At 39.7% G+C, this 18,420-nt stretch overlaps 1 protein-coding gene across 1 annotated transcript in view; it reads right to left on the bottom strand.

The window, feature by feature from the left end:
* LOC126282289 (mucin-5AC-like) overlaps positions 1-18,420 on the bottom strand; it is a 758,596-nt gene that overhangs the window by 94,034 nt on the left and 646,142 nt on the right. The window contains exon 8 of the mRNA XM_049981941.1: positions 11,065-11,168. Coding sequence (XP_049837898.1) covers positions 11,065-11,168 — 104 coding nt within the window. The remainder of the gene's footprint in view (positions 1-11,064; positions 11,169-18,420) is intronic.

Below are 18,420 nucleotides of genomic sequence, written 5' to 3'. Positions count from 1 at the left end.
GCCCGTAATAGTGAAGTAATAAATTAAAATCTCACATCTGACGCGGAACTTTTTCCAAATCAACATCAGAAATGTAGTAATGGACAAGCTTTTTCCCTTCACATTTTTCGTGGGGGGTCAAAGTGAGAAAAAGTTTCGGAAAGGTTTGAATTTATTTTTAGAGCTTGTTGGAAGTGGGTGGGTGCTACAGTTTCATCAAGACAAGAGTGGTATTGTGCATACCGTTGAAGTGCTGATATATCTTATGCAGGGTGGGAGAAAGCAGCACATATACTGCTGTGAGTTACATTTTCGTCTTGTGCCATGAATTTCGCAACAAATCACAAAAATCAAAATACCAAGAGAAGGAGACCAACACCACCAAAAGGCATTTTTTTTTCTTACTATCACTCGATGTGTTCTGTGCCAGAGAGCTGGAAAACGCCGCTTATATCTGTGTCGCTAGAACTTTCAGATGACTCCCCGATGGCAATAATTAATTCAGAAACACTATCTTCCAATAAAGATTTGTTCTTCCATGCCTCCTGAATGACAGCTTTTGTATGTACTACACCATAACTCCAGTTTTCCACAGTTACTTTGGAAACAGCTTCACTCAAAAGTCTTTCCACTTCTGAAAGTCTGAAAGTCTTCTTTTCACATGCTGTGTACCCCTTGATTTTGGCCCATATCAGCTCTATAGCATTAAAGTGACAATGATAGGGAGGTAATCTAATTACAGAATGTCCATGTTTGTTGGCAACTTCATCTACAACTTATGTCGGGTGTCATGGCTTATGTTGTGACACAAGTTCCAATAGTTCCACTTTCTTCATTCTGTCATCGAATTGTATATTATTTCGCCACAACCACTGTATAATTTCGTCTTTTCTAGAAGATTGTCCTTTAGAACAACTGGGTACGGTGCATTGTCAATAATGATGTACGACGGTTTCTCCAAATTCTGTAACAGTGAATTTTCAAACCATTGTAAAGAGGTGGTGTGGTTCATCTGCTCATGAAAATCTGAGGTTTTCTTTGACCTCTAAACATGTAAACAGGCAGGAACAAACCCACAGGCAGTACCTGCATGAACAACAATAATTCTGCTTCCTTTGCCAACAGGTATTGCCATTCCTTCTTGTGATCCGTCAGACCAACCTGTCTTCAGTGTATGACCATAATTCACCACGTTTCATCTAGCCACACTAAATCATTGATTTCAGTGTTCTTTACCTGCCACAAAAATTGACATCGCCAAGTAGCAGTATCTTGCCATTCCAAGAGAACTGTACGACCACTTACTTTTTCGTAATTAAACTGCCAACAAAAAGACCAGCTTCTTTAAGCATTACATACAGTTTTTGTAATGTTGGATGCTCTCTACGGTGATAATAAGCATACAAATGTCTGCAAATCGCATCCTGTTCAAAAGAATCAAGATTCGTCACACGTTTCTAAATGTGTCATTTTTTCCCCAGAGTTTCCAGACTTGGCGGTTCGGAGTTAAGATTTGATGGCCTGGAATACGTTTTCAGTTTTTCATTTTGATCTTTGCCTATGTTTATAACGGTTGTTCTGCTTATTCTTAATGCTACCCCAGTCCTCTCGACTACCCCAGTCCTCTCGACTACCTTTTTATGGAAAGAAGAGGCCCTCCCTTCTCCCTTTCCATCTCAAAATATTGTCTTACATTGCAGACGTATTCACATGATTGTCCTCTCAATGCTATTCCTTGACCAACTTTCTTCAAAGATGATTTCAGACTACAAACTCTAGGACAACCACACTTTTTATTTTCAGAAGTCACTACAGTAATTTATCACACACTCATAGTGGAAACAAACACTGAGATAATGCAGTTCACACAACATGCCACACACAAGACCAGGTGTTAGCAGGTACTGAACCATGATGCATAAGCAGTGGCAACTATGCAAGGGAGGGATACTGAACGTCAGTGTGCGATTGGCCCACACTGACTCATGGTGACACGCTTGGCTAGCTGTCAAGTACAAAGTAGTTTTAATTGCACTATAATGTCCATGGCCTTACTGGTATTGAACACTACCTTTCCATACACCCTATGGACTCTAACAACCTCCTTCCTAGTCACAATGACCAACTATATCCTCACCCACAATTACTTCTCCTTTGAAGGCATTATCTATGAACAAAACCGGGGTACAGTTATGGGCACCCACATGGCACCATCCTACACCAAACTATTCATGGGCCATTTAGGGGAATCCTTCCTAAAAACCCAGAATCCTAAACCCCTCACCTGGTTCAGATTCATTGGTGACATCTTTGCTATCTGGGTTGAAGGTGAGGACACCCTATCCACATTCCTCCAGAACCTCAACAACTTCTCCCCCATTTGCTTCACCTGGTCCTATTCAACCCAACAAGCCACCTTCCTAGATGTCGACCTCCACCTCAGAGATGGCTACATCAGTACCTCTGTCCATATCAAACCTACTAAACACCAGCAATACCTCCACTTCGACAGCTACCACCCATTCCATACCAAGCAGTCCCTTCCGTACAGACTAGCTGCCCATGGTCATTGCATCTGCAGTGATAATCAGTCCCTCTCAAAATAAACCGAGGGTCTCACTGAAGCCTTCAGTGACCGTAATTATCCTCCCAACCTTGTACAAAAACAAATCTCCCAGGCCTTATCTTTTCAGTCTCCCACTGCTTCCCAAAATCCCACAGTCCAGCCACAGAGGAGCATTCCCCTCATAACTCAGTACCATCCGGGATTGGAGCAGTTGAATAACATTCTCTGTCAGGGTTTCGATTACCTATCATCATGCCCTGAAATGAGAAATGCCCTGCCCACTATCCTTCCTACCCCTCCTACAGTGGTATTTTGCCGTCCACCAAACCTTCACAATATACTCTTCCATCCTTACACAACCATTGCAGCCAATCCCTAACCTCATGATTCATACCCCTGTAATAGACCTAGATGCAAGACCTGTCCCATACATCCTCCTACCACCACCTCCGGTTGCTCACATCACCTATCCCATCAAACACAGGGCTACCTATGAAACTAGTCATGTGATTTACAAGCTAAGCTGCAACCACTGTGCTGCATTCTATGTAGGCATGACAACCAACAAGCTGTCCATCTGCATGAATGGCCACCTACAAACTGTGGCCATAAAACAAGTTAACCACCCTGTTGCTGAACACACTGCCAAATATGACATCCATCTTAATGGCTGCTTCACAGCCTGTGCCATACGGATCCTTCCAATCAACACCAGCTTTTCTGAATTGCACAGGTGGGAGCTTTCCCTGCAATACATCCTATGTTCCCGTAACCCTCCTGGTCTCAACCTTAATTAGTCACTGTCCTCAACCATCCAGCCCCCTCCCTGTTCCCATTTCAGCTTTACACAGCCGTTATTTCACCGCCACACCCAGTCTTTTAATTTATTTTCATTTCTCTCCTTTCTGCTACTCCCCCCTCCCCCCTCTCCTCACCTTCTCTCCTGCCCTCCACCTAAACTGCAGCATTTCACTGTCCACCACCCCTACCATACTATCCCTCCCCTCCCTGCCCCAGCCACCTCCTTACCCCCACCCAGTCGCCACTCCTGTCATGCACTGGTGGTGCTGCTCGCAGTGTGGTTTCAGTTATCTGAGACTGCAGATGTGTGTACAAGTTACGTTTGTGTGTGTGTGTGTGTGTGTGTGTGTGTGTGTGTGTGTGTGTGTGTGTGTGTGTGTGTGTGTGTGTGCATGTGTGTTAGTGTGTCTATTGCTGCAAAGACCTTAATGGCCAAAAGCTATAATTGTTTGAATCTTTTTGTTGTGCCTATCGCAACTAAGTACCTCCGCTATATGGTGAGTAGCAACTTTCCTTCTCTAGTATTGTTATATCCATACTTCTATAATTCTGTTCTAATTGGGATGGCATTACCAACACTCACATAGAAAGACTAGTTTAACTCCAAAAGAAGCATTGTGTTGTATCCTGGAATAAAAATCAGCTTGTTGTTGTTGTTGTTGTTGTTGTTGTTGTTGTCTTCAGTCCTGAGACTGGTTTGATGCAGCTCTCCATGCTACTCTATCCTGTGCAAGCTTCTTCATCTTCCAGTACTTACTGAAACCTACATCCTTCTGAATCTGTTTAGTGTATTCATGTCTTGGTCTCCCTCAACGATTTTTACCCTGCACGCTGCCCTCCAATGCTATATTTATGATCCCCTGATGCCTCAGAACATGTCCTACCAACCGGTCCCTTCTTCTTGTCAAGTTGTGCCACAAACTCCTCTTCTCCCCAATTCTATTCAATACTTCCTCGTTAGTTATGTGATCTACCCATCTGATCTTCAGCATTCTTCTGTAGCACCACATTTTGAAAGCTTCTATTCTCTTCTTGTCCAAACTATTTATCGTCCATTTTCACTTCCATACATGGCTACACTCCATACAAATACTTTCAGAAACGACTTCTTGACACTTAAATCTATACTCTATGTTAACAAATTTCTCTTTTTCAGAAACGCTTTCCTTGTCATTGCCAGTCTACATTTTATATCCTCTCTACTTTGTCCATCATCAGTTATTTTGCTCCTCAAATAGCAAAACTCCTTTACTACTTTAAGTGTCTCATTTCCTAATCTAATTACCTCAGCATCACCTGACTTAATTCGACTACATTCGATTATCCTCGTTTTGCTTTTGTTGATGTTCATCTTATATCCTCCTTTCAAGACACTGTCCATTCCATTCAACTGCTCTTCCAAGTCCTTTGCTGTCTCTGACAGAATTACAATGTCATCGATGAACCTCAATATTTTTATTTCTTCTCCATGGACTTTAATACCTACTCCGAATTTTTCTTTTGTTTTCTTTACTGCTTACTCAATATATAGATTGAATAACATCGAGGACAGGCTACAACTCTGTCTCACTCGCTTCCCAACCGCTGCTTCCCTTTCGTGCCCCTCGACTCTTATAACTGCCATCTGGTTTCTGTACAAATTGTAAATAGCAAAATCAGCCTATGTGTAATATTAGAAAACAGGAATGATTACCATATAAAAAGCAAAGATTGAAACTAACATACAAGGACCCTGTGGAAGGAGGTTGTACTTTTACAGGCAGCTCCCACATGAGACTACTGTCATTACTGAAATAAAAACTAAAATATTACACTATGTGACAGGCCCCTACAGTATGTCAAAATAGCAACATGCACTTCACAGCAACACAAACTATATGTCCATATGGATAAATTTGTGTGACTAAAATAAAGACCCTGTGACATAGTGCAAACTAGTTATATTAGCACATGCGTCATGTATGTTTTTCCTTTTTTGTGTATTTAAATATTGTCATTTTTAGTAAATAAATGTGAAATATTAGAATACATTACATGAAATTAATTAGGAGACTATGTAATGCCACTAGTCAGCGGAACATTCTCAATGTTTAATAAAGAACATGGTATATCCATTTAATTCACATTCTGATCCAACAAAATTTCTTGTGCACCATCTGTTTTTTTATTATTTTATTTTTATTTCTTTTTATGTCCATATTTGTAATGGAGGTATTATAATGTAATATTTACATATGTACCAATATAAAATGCATATAAGCAAAAGTTTTTTCATGCAAATAATGTAATTCAAAAATTGTTGCACATATGTTGTGCATTAAAGTAAATAGAAGCACTATTATTATTGTTATTATAATAATTATTATTAATAGCAATGCTGGGTACTGAAATACTAAAATTATAAATAAACTACATATCAAATATGTATGAGTTGCTTTTGTTTATAATATATTAAATACTTGTGGCATGGAATATTTTAGCAGGAGGAAGTTAAGTTACAGATAGACATGGTTTGGAAGTAGCTGTGTATGGAACATAATGATGCGTTGTGTTGTACTGCTTGTAATTATCAGTGAAGATTACAATAAAACATGGAAAAAAGATGGAAAATAAAAATGGAACCCTTTAAATCTGTTTTGCAATCAGACCACTAGATGTACTGTGCAAACAATAACAAAATGGAATAATGAATTGACAACAAACAGAAGACAAGTAAAAGAAAAAGTCATCCTTTCAACATTTACTTAAAAGTGTTAACAAACAGATGTTTTCTATCTCATATTTACTTATAAGACACTGAGGAATATTGAGGCAAACATATAACTGTGGCACTTGGTGATGCTGCCTAAGTATTATTATCATTACTTCAATTATTTCCACATAGTACTAATATCAAGATATAAATCAGAATGCACAACACATGGAAAAAATTTCTGTGAAGATGAATCACATATACATGTTGCCGTAAGCTGTTGTGCATACAGTGTGGTGTAGTAGTTAGCTTCCTCAGATGTTGGTTGGTTGGTTGATTTGGGAGAAGGAATCAAACAGTGAGGTCATCAGTCTCATTGGGTTAAGGAAGGATGGGGAAGGAAGTCGGTCATTCAAAGGAACCATCCCAGCATTTGCCTGAAGTGATTTAGTGGAGTTACGTAAAACCTAAATCAGGACAGATTTGAATCATTGTCCTCCCGAATGTGAGTCCAGTTTGATAACCGCTGTGCCACCTCGCTCGATGCATATTGCAGGTTGTCAGTTCTAACCTGACCACCAGCAATTATTTGTTATTCAGTATTTGTCTTTTCTGGGAGGCTCTCAAAATATCTTACGTTTGTCACATTCATATATTCTGCAATATTCAATGTTTGTATAAGTAGCAGCAGTCAAGAATATTCAATGTTGGTGAAAATAGCCGCACTCTCAGTACAGGAATTCAGTTCTGTATTCACCATACATTGATTTTCTTAGAAAACATACTTTCAGTAATGACCGTTATAATTCACTGTTGTCTGATTTTGGATTTGGACTTGAGTATGGTTACAATGTGACATCTCACATTAGTTCCACATGTGGGTGTAAGTATGACCGTACCTTTCATTTCTGTAAGTGGTATTTCTGTGTGTGTGTGCATACATCTACATACCTTTAACCAGTCCAGTCCTGCACAACCCTGCTGTTTCCTGCTTGTGTTTAAATTGTTGTGTCTGTGTTTGCATGTCAGCACTTACTTTACTATATCTTTTTTCAGAGTGGTAGCAGAAGATGCAATAATAGAATACTGCAAGGAATTGTAGACTTTTTCCTTCCTAATTGAAATTATTTTGATTTCTTGAATTTCCTTTTCTTATAAAATACTGGGAAATTCCTGCTCCAAGCACGATGACTATATGAGCAATTTGCTTTGAAGCCTGGCACTGAACATCATGAACCTGCTTTGAGGGTGTCTTTCCTGCACTTTTTACACGTAAATCCAATTACATCTGCTCTGAAAAGATGGATGAATTGAATGTTAGGCTGGAGGTCTCAGTCTTCTGTAGAACACCATTCACTGTTCTCATCACATTTTTATCTACTGTTATGTCTTCCATTTGCCACTCCTTTTGCAGTTTTGAGATGTTCATGTGCATGAAGTATCTGGAAACTGTGGTGTCCTTAATGAAGTTGTGCGTATTGTGTTTGCTATGGCACGTTGACCAAAATTATTAGAATGCAGAAATGTGGCTGCCTTGTGAGATGTACCAGTTACAACCAAGAGTGTCCTGTTGCAAATGTCTTTGATATATTTTATACCAAAAACTTTGCTAATTCAGAAGGGCAATGCTTTCTTAAGAGACCTCTTCTCTCTTTATCCTAAGTATTACAGTCTTACACTATAATCTGTTACAGTGACCAAGGTATGATTTTCCCTATGAAATAACAGGAGGACTATTCTGCCAAGTCCTCATAGTTGCATGGGTGCTGATGGTTATTTAATTGGGCTTATGAGGATCCATATATGTTCCACTTCTTGTTTGGAGCTTAACACCAGCATTACATGGTGGACAATTATCTTTTCTTATTTAATATTATGTTTATTTGTTTTCTTATGTTCCATGGTATGTAGTCAGACAATGATAGTTGATCATGCAGTAAATAATTATATAATTCATAAAAGGCTCTTGAAATAAAAGACGGTAACAAAAGATTTGAGACAGCATATACAAATTAATAACAAATTACAATGAAAAGCTTTAAGCTACTGTGAGGAACTCTTGCACAGAATAAAATGAGTGCACTATAAAGAAGCTCTTCACCTAAGATTTGAAAATTGTGAATTCTTCAGTTCTGCAGGAAGCCTACAGAAAATGTAACCTGCAGAATAGTTACACCTTTCTGCATGTTAGTTAAGGAAACATTATTGAAGTGGAAACTCTGTTTCTGTTGAGTATTCACTAAGTGAATGCTGAAGCTTTATTTTAAACCAGTCTATTATTCTTCACCAAAAATTCCATGAGAGCAGACTTTCTCCTTAATTCTCCACTGCTGCAGGTTGAATACATGTGAAGCATAGAACACTTTTGTTAAACCAAATTAAATACCCACTGCCCCCTATGTATCATTTGATCTAAAAATGTCATAAACACAAATTAATAAACTGCATTTTCTGTTGATACCAAGATATATTAATGGTGACATACATTGTCTTCTTAAAAACCTTCTAAAAACCCATAGCAAGGGAACTAGTTGGTAACCCCTTCATGTGAGGAAGTTTATTAACAAGTATTTCAATCTTTCTAGAAATTTACCACATCTGAAAGATACCACACAGAAAGAAGGGAGGGAGGAAAATTAGAGTTTCAGGTCTTGTTGACTACAAGGTCAGTAGAGGTGGACCACTGTCCTCTCAAATACAAGTCCAGTGTCTTACCACAGTATCAACTGATTCAGTCACACTGAACCAATGAGAGTAAAACACAAAAGATGTGTTGCACCCTACTGATATTACATCATATGCCTGTGAGTTTTTATTGTTTAGTGCTTCAATAACCAAGTTTACTCCTTGCTGTCTCACGTAGCTGCACATCACATAATTGTTGTAGAACACAGTGTTTATTAAATATTTTTCATAACCAATGTGATTTGCTAACACTTTTGTTCTTTCAGAGAAGATATATGTAGGCTCCCCACTTTCTGACCTGATACTTTATTCCAAATGGCTATGGAGTTTTAATTTTATTCAAAGAGTTATTTTCTCTCTGTTTATTGCATTGCTTTATATGTTTGATGACATTCTGCAGCACTTTGCTGTACAAACTGTAGTTAAGTTTTGTATCTGGATTCTCACATTTGTTCTGACCAGACATTCTGATCTGATCAGTTATCCCAACCTGTTTCTTACTGGCACGTGTCCAGCCATCTGCCATCGGCCCCCACCACCTACACCCCTAGCTAGCTCACAGATGTCTCCCTACTCTCCAATGAGTTGCCAGATGCCTTCAACCCCCTCCCTGTCTCCTGCCACTCTCCATCCCTCACTCCACACCATACCACACCCCTATCTCACCTCAGAACCATAACTGTCAGCCAGGAAAAAGCTATCAGTCAACTGAGTGAGTGTGTGTGCATTTGTGAGGATGTTTTTCCTACAAGCTAGAAAAATGATGTGTATTCCAAAAGCCAGAGAACTTCTGTAAATTTTTCTTGTGCACCTTTCAATGACACAGCGCATCTGCCTTTCAGTGAGTTGTCTCCTTTACTGATGAATAATTCATAGTTCTCAACCAGAACTTTCTGTACATTGTTATACTGCTTTAAAAGAAGGCCTTTTGGACAAAAGCTCACATGTCCAGCAGTCTTTTTGTTGTACCTGTCTGTGACTCAACATCTTCTCTATATCACAAGTGGCAATCTCTCCTTTTCATAGTATTGTCATTGTTTCATCCTGGATTTTCCATTGTTCTGTTCCAGTAATACTTATTTTAACATGCATCTTTGTATTCATAATTCAAATTCAAGGCAACACAAGCAGTTTCATTGCTTTAAATTGTGGTTTACATGACTGTAAAAGTGAATTTCCTATCATAATTCTAATATGGATCTCTTTAACATTATGAAAATCCCCTGAGCTGAACAAGAAAGCAACACTAGAAACTCTTTGAATCTGTTTAGATTTCAGAGTATTCCAGATATATTTGTTATAAGTGAACAATGTCAGACGTATACCTCAAATCTTTATGAAACAATGAAAATACCAGCTTGGAATGTCAACAATAATAGGAAAAGGATAGACTGCTACTCACCGTAAAGATCACACACTGAGCTACAGACCGGCACAACGAAAAGAGTGTTATAGATTTAGCTGCCTTCTCTGGCAGGTGGGACTGGAATGCAACAGTCACATTGAGCAGCAGTGTAAATGTGTAACAGTCTTTTTGTTGTGCCTGTCTGCAACTCAACATGTCATCTTTACAATGAGTAATAATCTATTGTTCGGATTGTTATGAGCTAGTCTTTGCATGGTGTTATCATACTAGATCGAAGGTTATTTCTGAAATGATTTTGAAGAATTCCTTGAAAGAAAATCCTGAACATTTTAAAATGCTTCAGGCTCTTTGATGGCCTTTCATATTTTGTGATTCAGACTAACAGGAACATTTCTTGAATTGCCAATATGTGTCACACCCACCAACCAGTCAATTTTATCTACCTTAAGACCATTATAATCTCAGGCTTCAAGTCAATAGGAAATTAATTTCAATCATCACAACCCTTTAATTGAATTCCTATCACTAACTGTTACATGTTGACTTGGTCACTTACTTGACAACTAATTTACCAGTATTAATGAACTACTTTACCTTGAGATAGCAGTTACTCAGGAAGGAAGAGCTAGTGATAAATTCCACAACACCTAATATTCACCACATTAGTGGAACTTCTACTTTTTCTTCTTGGTGTCCTAAATTGAGCAGAATCACTGGCAATTATGATCAATTTTATGAAGCACAATAGTGAAAAAAAAAACTAAATGATAAGTGATGGTATCTGTTTCTGTCTGTTACCTACCTTCCTAGTCTTTCCCCTAAGCAGTCAAAGCACTGACCACCTGTCAGCAAACAGTGGACTCAGTGCTTGCAATACTGCAATACCCCAATGATTAATTCAATACAAAAATTTACTCTGCCTTCAATTCTGATGCAACAGGGTAAAGACATGAACAATTTTTTTTTAATTCTTACTTGTAACAGTTGTTGGAGAATTTGTTGTAGGATGCAAGAGTAATGAGACCTCCCCAAGCTGGACTCAATGCAAAAAATATCTGCACTGCAGCATCTCCCCAGACCTGTAACAGATTACAGCCTCAGGTACTGAAATGGAAGTATCATTCATTATTGTGTTTCACATTGACAAGTCTAGAATAACAGAGAAATTATGATTTGTGCTACAGTTTGTTTAGGTACAAGAAGAAACTATCAATATTAAATTAAAAGGCATACTTTTGCAACAGATTCTTCTTTAGCTAAGGAAAATCCAGAACTAGGGTAGTCTGCTATGGTTCTACTGAAAGGAACTCTTTCAGAACACATTAACAGAAGGTAACACTCAAAGTTCTTTAGCATAAAGCAAGAAGTCACTAACCTACAGAATCATTTTGGTTATTGAAAGATCTTGGTGTCACTTGTTTTGTGCAGTGAAAGCAAAGCATTTTACTGTGTACTGTTCAACATCTCTCTAGCAAAACTGATTTCTATGAAGCATACAATCCCACAATGGCACTAACCATGTCCCATCCAGATAAAAGAGTACAAATGTCACAATCAGAAACAGACAAACGCTATCAATTCTCACCAACCACATTCATCAGGTCCACAGTGTGCACGCAGCACTACCCCAGCAACATCTGTCATGGATAGCATTTTTATAACAAAACTTATGGGCCTCTGAGCCCTCAGTTACTAAATGTGACTTGACATGTAAACTAATTTCATGTATTCTAATTGATTTCACTCTGTCACCCATTAAAATTGTATCTCTTTCATGGCTGTGTGTTTCCTTGTGTTCCTAGCTAGAACACAAGTTGCAACAAGTGAGGGAAAAATTTTCATATGTTTTGGATTCCGTGGTTTCTTTGCTGCTCGGCTAGATCATGGAGGCTTTACTCCAGTCACTCCTGTGACAACAGCAGCTGCATACAGCTGTATTGGAGTGGTTGTTGTCTATCCTGACCTATTCTCAGCCGCCAGTTGTTCACCTGTGCTGAAACCATGCTAAATTGGAATGCTAAGAAGAAGTGGGTTCACCAAAATGTTGTGGCATTCTGAGCAGTTGACAAGGTCTGTAAAGTTCATTTCTTATCATGGATACTGCCTACTACCTCGTAAGTATCAACTGCTACACCAGTTAGCTCCTCTGTGGGAACCAGAGTCAGTTTCTTTTGTCGATGCATGTAATTTGCTGTCCTCTCATCACTGCAAGTATATGCATGTGGTTGCTGTGTGTGCTGAATTCAATGAATGTCACAAACAGCCACAGCAGTCATATCACACTTGGGCAGATCAGCTTCAAGGCCTCAGTTGTAAGTGTTGTTTCATCACAGCTAAGTTTTGGGATGTCACAGTCAAAGACATGATCATTCATTCAGCCCCATATAAGGAGGTTTGTCAATGTGCCTTCAGCTTGAGTACCCAATGTTGGAAGAGATTTTGAATATTGCACAATCATTTGAGGTTTCCCACACTGTGGGCTGACAATTGGAGGCTTGGGGTTATGCTGTCAGTCTTGACAGCATGCAGCCCAGTGCATGGAGTCTAGTACACTGGGTGAAGAAGAGAGAGGCACAGTACAAACAAGCCAACTGGGTCGACACGAACAAATGCATTGTCAGCAGCAGGAACAGTGAATGCCACTTTTTCATTACCCTCTGTCATGTAGCAGCTGTATGTCAAAATGTACCCTCCCCCCTCCTGCAGGAGTCACTGCATGAATACTGTCAGCATCAGTGTCAAATGTTTGGGGTTGCTAGTGTGCCTGCCATTTCCAGCATTTTTTTAGAATAGATTATGATGGCTGTTCTCCATTGCATTAACTATCTTGATGGTATCGTCGTGACAGATGCTACCTCGGATGATCGTCTACATAACCTCTGTTCTTTGTTTACTGTTCTGTAGGCTGAATGCTTTGAATATAATCTCAATAAGTCTCACTTTTTCCAACATTTCATTGTTTATTTAGGCCATGAAATTTCCCAGAAGAGTGTGTGCTCCATGAAGCAACATGCTGCCACCATTACAGCCTTTCCCTAAGGATCTAGTCTACAATAACTTCAGGCATTCCTGGACAAAGTTGCACACCATCACAAGTTTATTCCCAGAGTGGCTATTATTCCCTACCCATTGCATCTGTTGCTTTGGAAATGTGCTCCTTTTGTTTGGTCTGCAGCTTGTGAGCATGCTTTTGTGCAGCTTAAGGATAGTATTCGCTCTGTGCTGTATCTTGCAACATTTCAATCTGGCAAACATCACGTTCTGGCCACAGACACATCCCAATATGGGATGCGGATGCTCTTGGCCCATCGCCATTCAAAGTGCTCCAAACAGCTTATTGTCTTTATTGCCAAAAACACGCAAATCAACTCATCAGCATTATTTCCTAGTGAAGAAAGAAGCTCTTGCTATTGTTTACACCATAAAAAATTTCATTTGTTCTGGTATGATGCAAAATTTCATTTAATTATTGATCATAATTCCTAGGTTGCACTGTTTAGTTTGTCAGAATCCTTACCAGACAAAGCTGCTCATTCCCTTCAGTGTTGGGTTCTGTTCTTGTCCTGCTACAATTATGAGAACCATTTTCATCCCACATCTCACCATGCAAATGCAGGTGCTCTGTCCTGGCTCCCTAAGGGCCTCGAATCCTCATATGCCCAGAAGGAACTGCTATACAGTTGAAAAACTGGATACAGAGGTGAGGCATATGGTGGATGGTTTGCCCATCACCAGTTCCCACATCAATTTTGCTGTGGCTGCTGATCTGGTGCTCCAGTAGCTCATAAGCATTATGTAACATGGGCCCCGACCATCCACTGAGCCAGACATCAGACCTGCTTTGGAATTTTTACGCATTACACCATCACCTCTGCCTCTTGGATAACATTATTCTCCTGTCAATAGAAGGGTTTACTCCCCTTATGGTTCCAGCAGCTCTGTGGCAGAGGGTCCTCCATTTATTACCTCAGAATCACTGGGGGATCTTTCACACAAATACAATACCGTAATGCCATGTATTTTGGCTGGGCATTGGCCAGGAGGTGGAACACCTTGTTGCAGCCTGCCCAAAGTGTTTGGGTCAGCAGGTGGCAATGAACACTGTTTTTTCACCATTACTGGTTCCTGAACAGCCTTTGAAAAGAATCCACATTAATTGTACTGGTCCTTTTTTAATCACTTCTGGTTATTATCCACTGACACTTTTTCTTATTACATTATAGCATATTATGTCATTCACTGCCTGTCCAGAACAGCAAACAGCAGATGCAGCTGTTAAGGCTCTCTTGAAGATCTTCTCCATAGAAGACTTCTTGCACCATGCTTTTGGACAATGGTACTCAGTTCATAATGCAATCTTTCAAGGACTTTTATATACAGAACAGAATTTGCCATGTCACAGCACTTCCCTTCCATATGCAGCCGAATGGTGAGACGGGATCCTTAGTCCAAACATTGAAGACACAGATGTGCAAGTGGAAGAATTCCTGGCTGATGAGGCTATCACAGTTTTTAAGCTATTACAGAACAATGCCAGCTGGGGGTCAAGAGTCCTGCCAGGCTCCTGCATGGGCATCAGCCATTGGCGCTGCTCAACCTTTCGCTCCCTGGTAGGCCCCCTCTCAGTGATGCCAGTCACTGTTTCCACGGTTCGCACTCAGTTCACCAATCTGGGCCAGGAGGTTTGGGTGGCTATGTCACTGGATTCTGGCCATCATCCACAGCCAGTGCTATTGCCGTGTCTTCATGGTTTGCAATGGAGATTGAGTTGTGGCATGCCACCAGGACCAGTTGTGTCCCACGATGAGTCCAGAGCCTTTTGCGTGGGCTGTGGGCCCAACGCCTCGTTCTTTGTCAGCCCTGGCCACTATGAGGGTTGAGCAAACCTTCTTATTGTGGCGTTCGGGGCTTCACCAGTAATAACCGTGTGTTGCTTCCTGCAGCCTGCCAGAGCACTGCGCAGGCACTGCCATCAGTGGGGGTGGAAGCTGGATCTCCATCACCAAAGCCTCTCCTCTCTATCTGCCATCATTGCTGGCCGTGCTGGCACCCCTCACTATGGACGCAGATAAGCACATAGCTCCCACTCCCCAGTTGCTGGCTTGCTTCATTGGTCTCCCTGGAATCTATGGATGGCAGGGGCGCCACGGTCCTACTCACTTTCATCAACACACAACTGTCCAGGTGGGTCAAGAACTTCTCAAGTTTGTGGCTGGAACAGTTTTAATAACAAAGGAAGAACACAGGTTGGGTAGGAGGATCATAAAACAGCTGAGTGGTGAGTAGTTTAAGGTGCCACATAGCATAGGCTAAAACTGTTCACACTGGTGGGTTTTCATAAAGGGAGATCATCCTTGGAAAATGGACAATATCAGTTTCCATATGATCCACTGAAAAGAAACACAATAGCAGAAGCTGTGATATAGCAAAATGTGCACAGTATCTGATTGAACTGCCTGGTTACTCTAAAAATTATAAAACACAAGGTCTTGTATAAATCTGTATGTGTTTGCAGTATATCAAATATGAAATTAATTATATTTCATCTCTTTGATGTCTACTTTGTTGTGAAGATGGCTATCAGAAGAGAAAGCAGAGCAAGAATACAGAAAAAGACAAAATAATACAAAAATTCACTTCTAACTGAGATTGAACCAGTGTTCCACAGCATATCAGCTAGCAGCCTTATACACTATGCTATCATGTTGTTCTGCAAAAGCCATCATTTTCACAGATGGTACCTATATTCATCTTGTCCACATTCCAAACACAATATCTCTTGAATGAAAGCACATTACAGTGAATGGCTTTAGGGAGAGGTTATTGGCACCTTAAATCACATCACTGTTGTTGTTGTTGTGGTCTTCAGTCCTGAGACTGGTTTGATGCAGCTCTCCATGCTACTCTATCTTGTGCAAGCTTCTTAATCTCCCAGTACCTACTCCAGCCTACATCCTTCTGAATCTGCTTAGTGTATTCATCTCTTGGTCTCCCTCTACGATTTTTACCCTCCATGCTGCCCTCAAATACTTAATTGTTGATCCCTCGGTGTCTCAGAACATGTCCTACCAACTGATCCCTTCTTCTAGTCAAGTTGTGCCACAAGCTCCTCTTCTCCCCAGTTCTATTCAATACCTCCTCATTAGTTATGTGGTCTACCCATCTAATCTTCAGCATTCTTCTGTAGCACCACACTTCGAAAGCTTATATTCTCTTCTTGTGTAAACTATTTATCATCTACATTTCCATACATGGCTATACTCCACACAAATACTTTCAGAAATGACTTCCTGACATTTAAATCTATACTCGATGTTAACAAATTTTTCTTCTTCAGAAACATCACTATTCAGCCTCATATCCAGTCCTTGTCCCTAAACCTATGCCTTACCCTTGAAGCAATTCTTTTGCTAGCTTTGAAGTCTGCTTATGAAAATGTTAGCTACTAAGTTTTTGCAAAGTTGATGTATCCTATTTTCACAGTGTCACATAAACTGGTATCAGATAACACATTTACTAATATTATCAATGGCAGATTCATTGTTGTTTTCCTTGGAGTAAATACTTCAGTTCCACACATCTCAGTGTCGTGCCCCTCCTGCTGAAATTTGCACATAATAGGATATTTAACATTTTGCTTACACATTCTCAGGACCGCTTTGAGAACCTTTTCCACACAAACAACTTATAATTTGGTGCCTGCCCCTTACCCTTTTTCCACATGTTGTGGTAAGTGCAATATATAAACCTTGCACCTGGGTGCCCCTGATGACTCTTCCAGCTGCTACTAACTGTACAGAAATATTACAGTTGCGAAACCTGTAGCACCCCTCTCAGCCTGGCATCCCATGAGATGGCTTGAGCTGTTTGGGCCTTAAACCTGCCCTGCATGTTTTGTTACCTTTGCCATCTGCACTGTCACTGCCTTCTCCTCCTCACTGCCAATAAATTTCATTAAAGGCATGCTTGCACTGTCAGGTAACAACGTGCACAACTTTAACTGGAACATGACAGTACATAGTTATGCAACCAAGTTAGTTCCTGCTATGTCCAGATCTACAGTTCACCTTGCCAAATAATTCTGATAGACACATTTATTTAAACAGACACAATGATCACTTAGTTACTTCTCAACATACTCACCACTGGAAGTGAGACCTAATTTGAACTAATATGTAGCAGTCCGATATGCTGGACACGATGACTGGACAGGCATTCCTTCAGTTTAGGATAAAATATAAATCAGTTAGTGAAAGATCAGTACTATAGGTTGGAATATAAAATACCTCCTATGTTAATATTGGCAAAAAATGTGTTTGTGCAGACCCATATAGAAGGGCAATGGGTAGGATCAGCACAATTCCTGAGTTGAAAATGTTGCACTTATTTTTCTGAACATGTGAAGTAATTTTTAGGACTGTAACATCTGCAGGTAAGGGCTACTGTGTGCTGTAATTTTAAAGTGATAGCTATTCATAAATATGCTGACTGCACCACCTCCTCAAGATCATCATGAGGAAGATGGCCAATTTGAAAATTTTGGAAAATTTCTTTTAGCAACAATGCCTTGTCTGCTTGCATTGATGTCAAGCCTGCACATAGGTGTCCACAAGGGAGAGAGGGGCAAGGCGGGGCTCTTGCCACATTCTGGACCAAGGCATCAAGAGACCAAGGGAAATAAGAGCACTTTTTGAAAAATGTGAGCTACGAGCAGAAACATATATTTAAAGCACATAAAAATGTTGCTGCCAATGAATACCGATGAGTAGAAAAAACAAAATATCTGTTTGGAAGCCAACAGGGATATGTAAAGCATTTACCTTCAATGGCTTCTAACACAACACCTGTTTCAGAAAGTGTTGTAGTGACATGCTGCCAATTTTGTGGTGTTTACTGTGAAAATGTTTCAGGTTTGTTTGGCTCACTGAATCACAAATGAACACAGATGAGAAAACAAAGCATTTTTTGTTGTTTAATTTAAAAAAATTGTTTAAACATGTATTAAGTAGTTCAAAATTGAAGTCTTAATGATTCTTCTGATGAACATGACATGTAATTTGGTGGTAAATGATAGTGATCATTTTAAGATACAAATTTAGCGTTATTTAATAAATACTATAATTGGCAATTTAACTTACAATTATGATAAAGAATATGTACTTGGTGATGAGGTATTGAATGAATCAAGAAGTAAACGAAGGTGATTTGAGTTTGGCTTGGTTCCTCTTACTGTTTTTGATGACAATGAGAACTACTAGTCTAATGTACTACACTAGTGATTATGACCAAACATAACAAGTGACTGTTAATGTAACAAAACTGAACTTAAAC

Source organism: Schistocerca gregaria, chromosome 7 (genome assembly GCF_023897955.1).
Source record: "Schistocerca gregaria isolate iqSchGreg1 chromosome 7, iqSchGreg1.2, whole genome shotgun sequence".
NCBI classification, from domain to species: domain Eukaryota; kingdom Metazoa; phylum Arthropoda; class Insecta; order Orthoptera; family Acrididae; genus Schistocerca; species Schistocerca gregaria.
The sequence above is the reverse complement of the archived record's forward strand: the minus strand, read 5'-3'. Positions and strand labels throughout refer to the sequence as shown.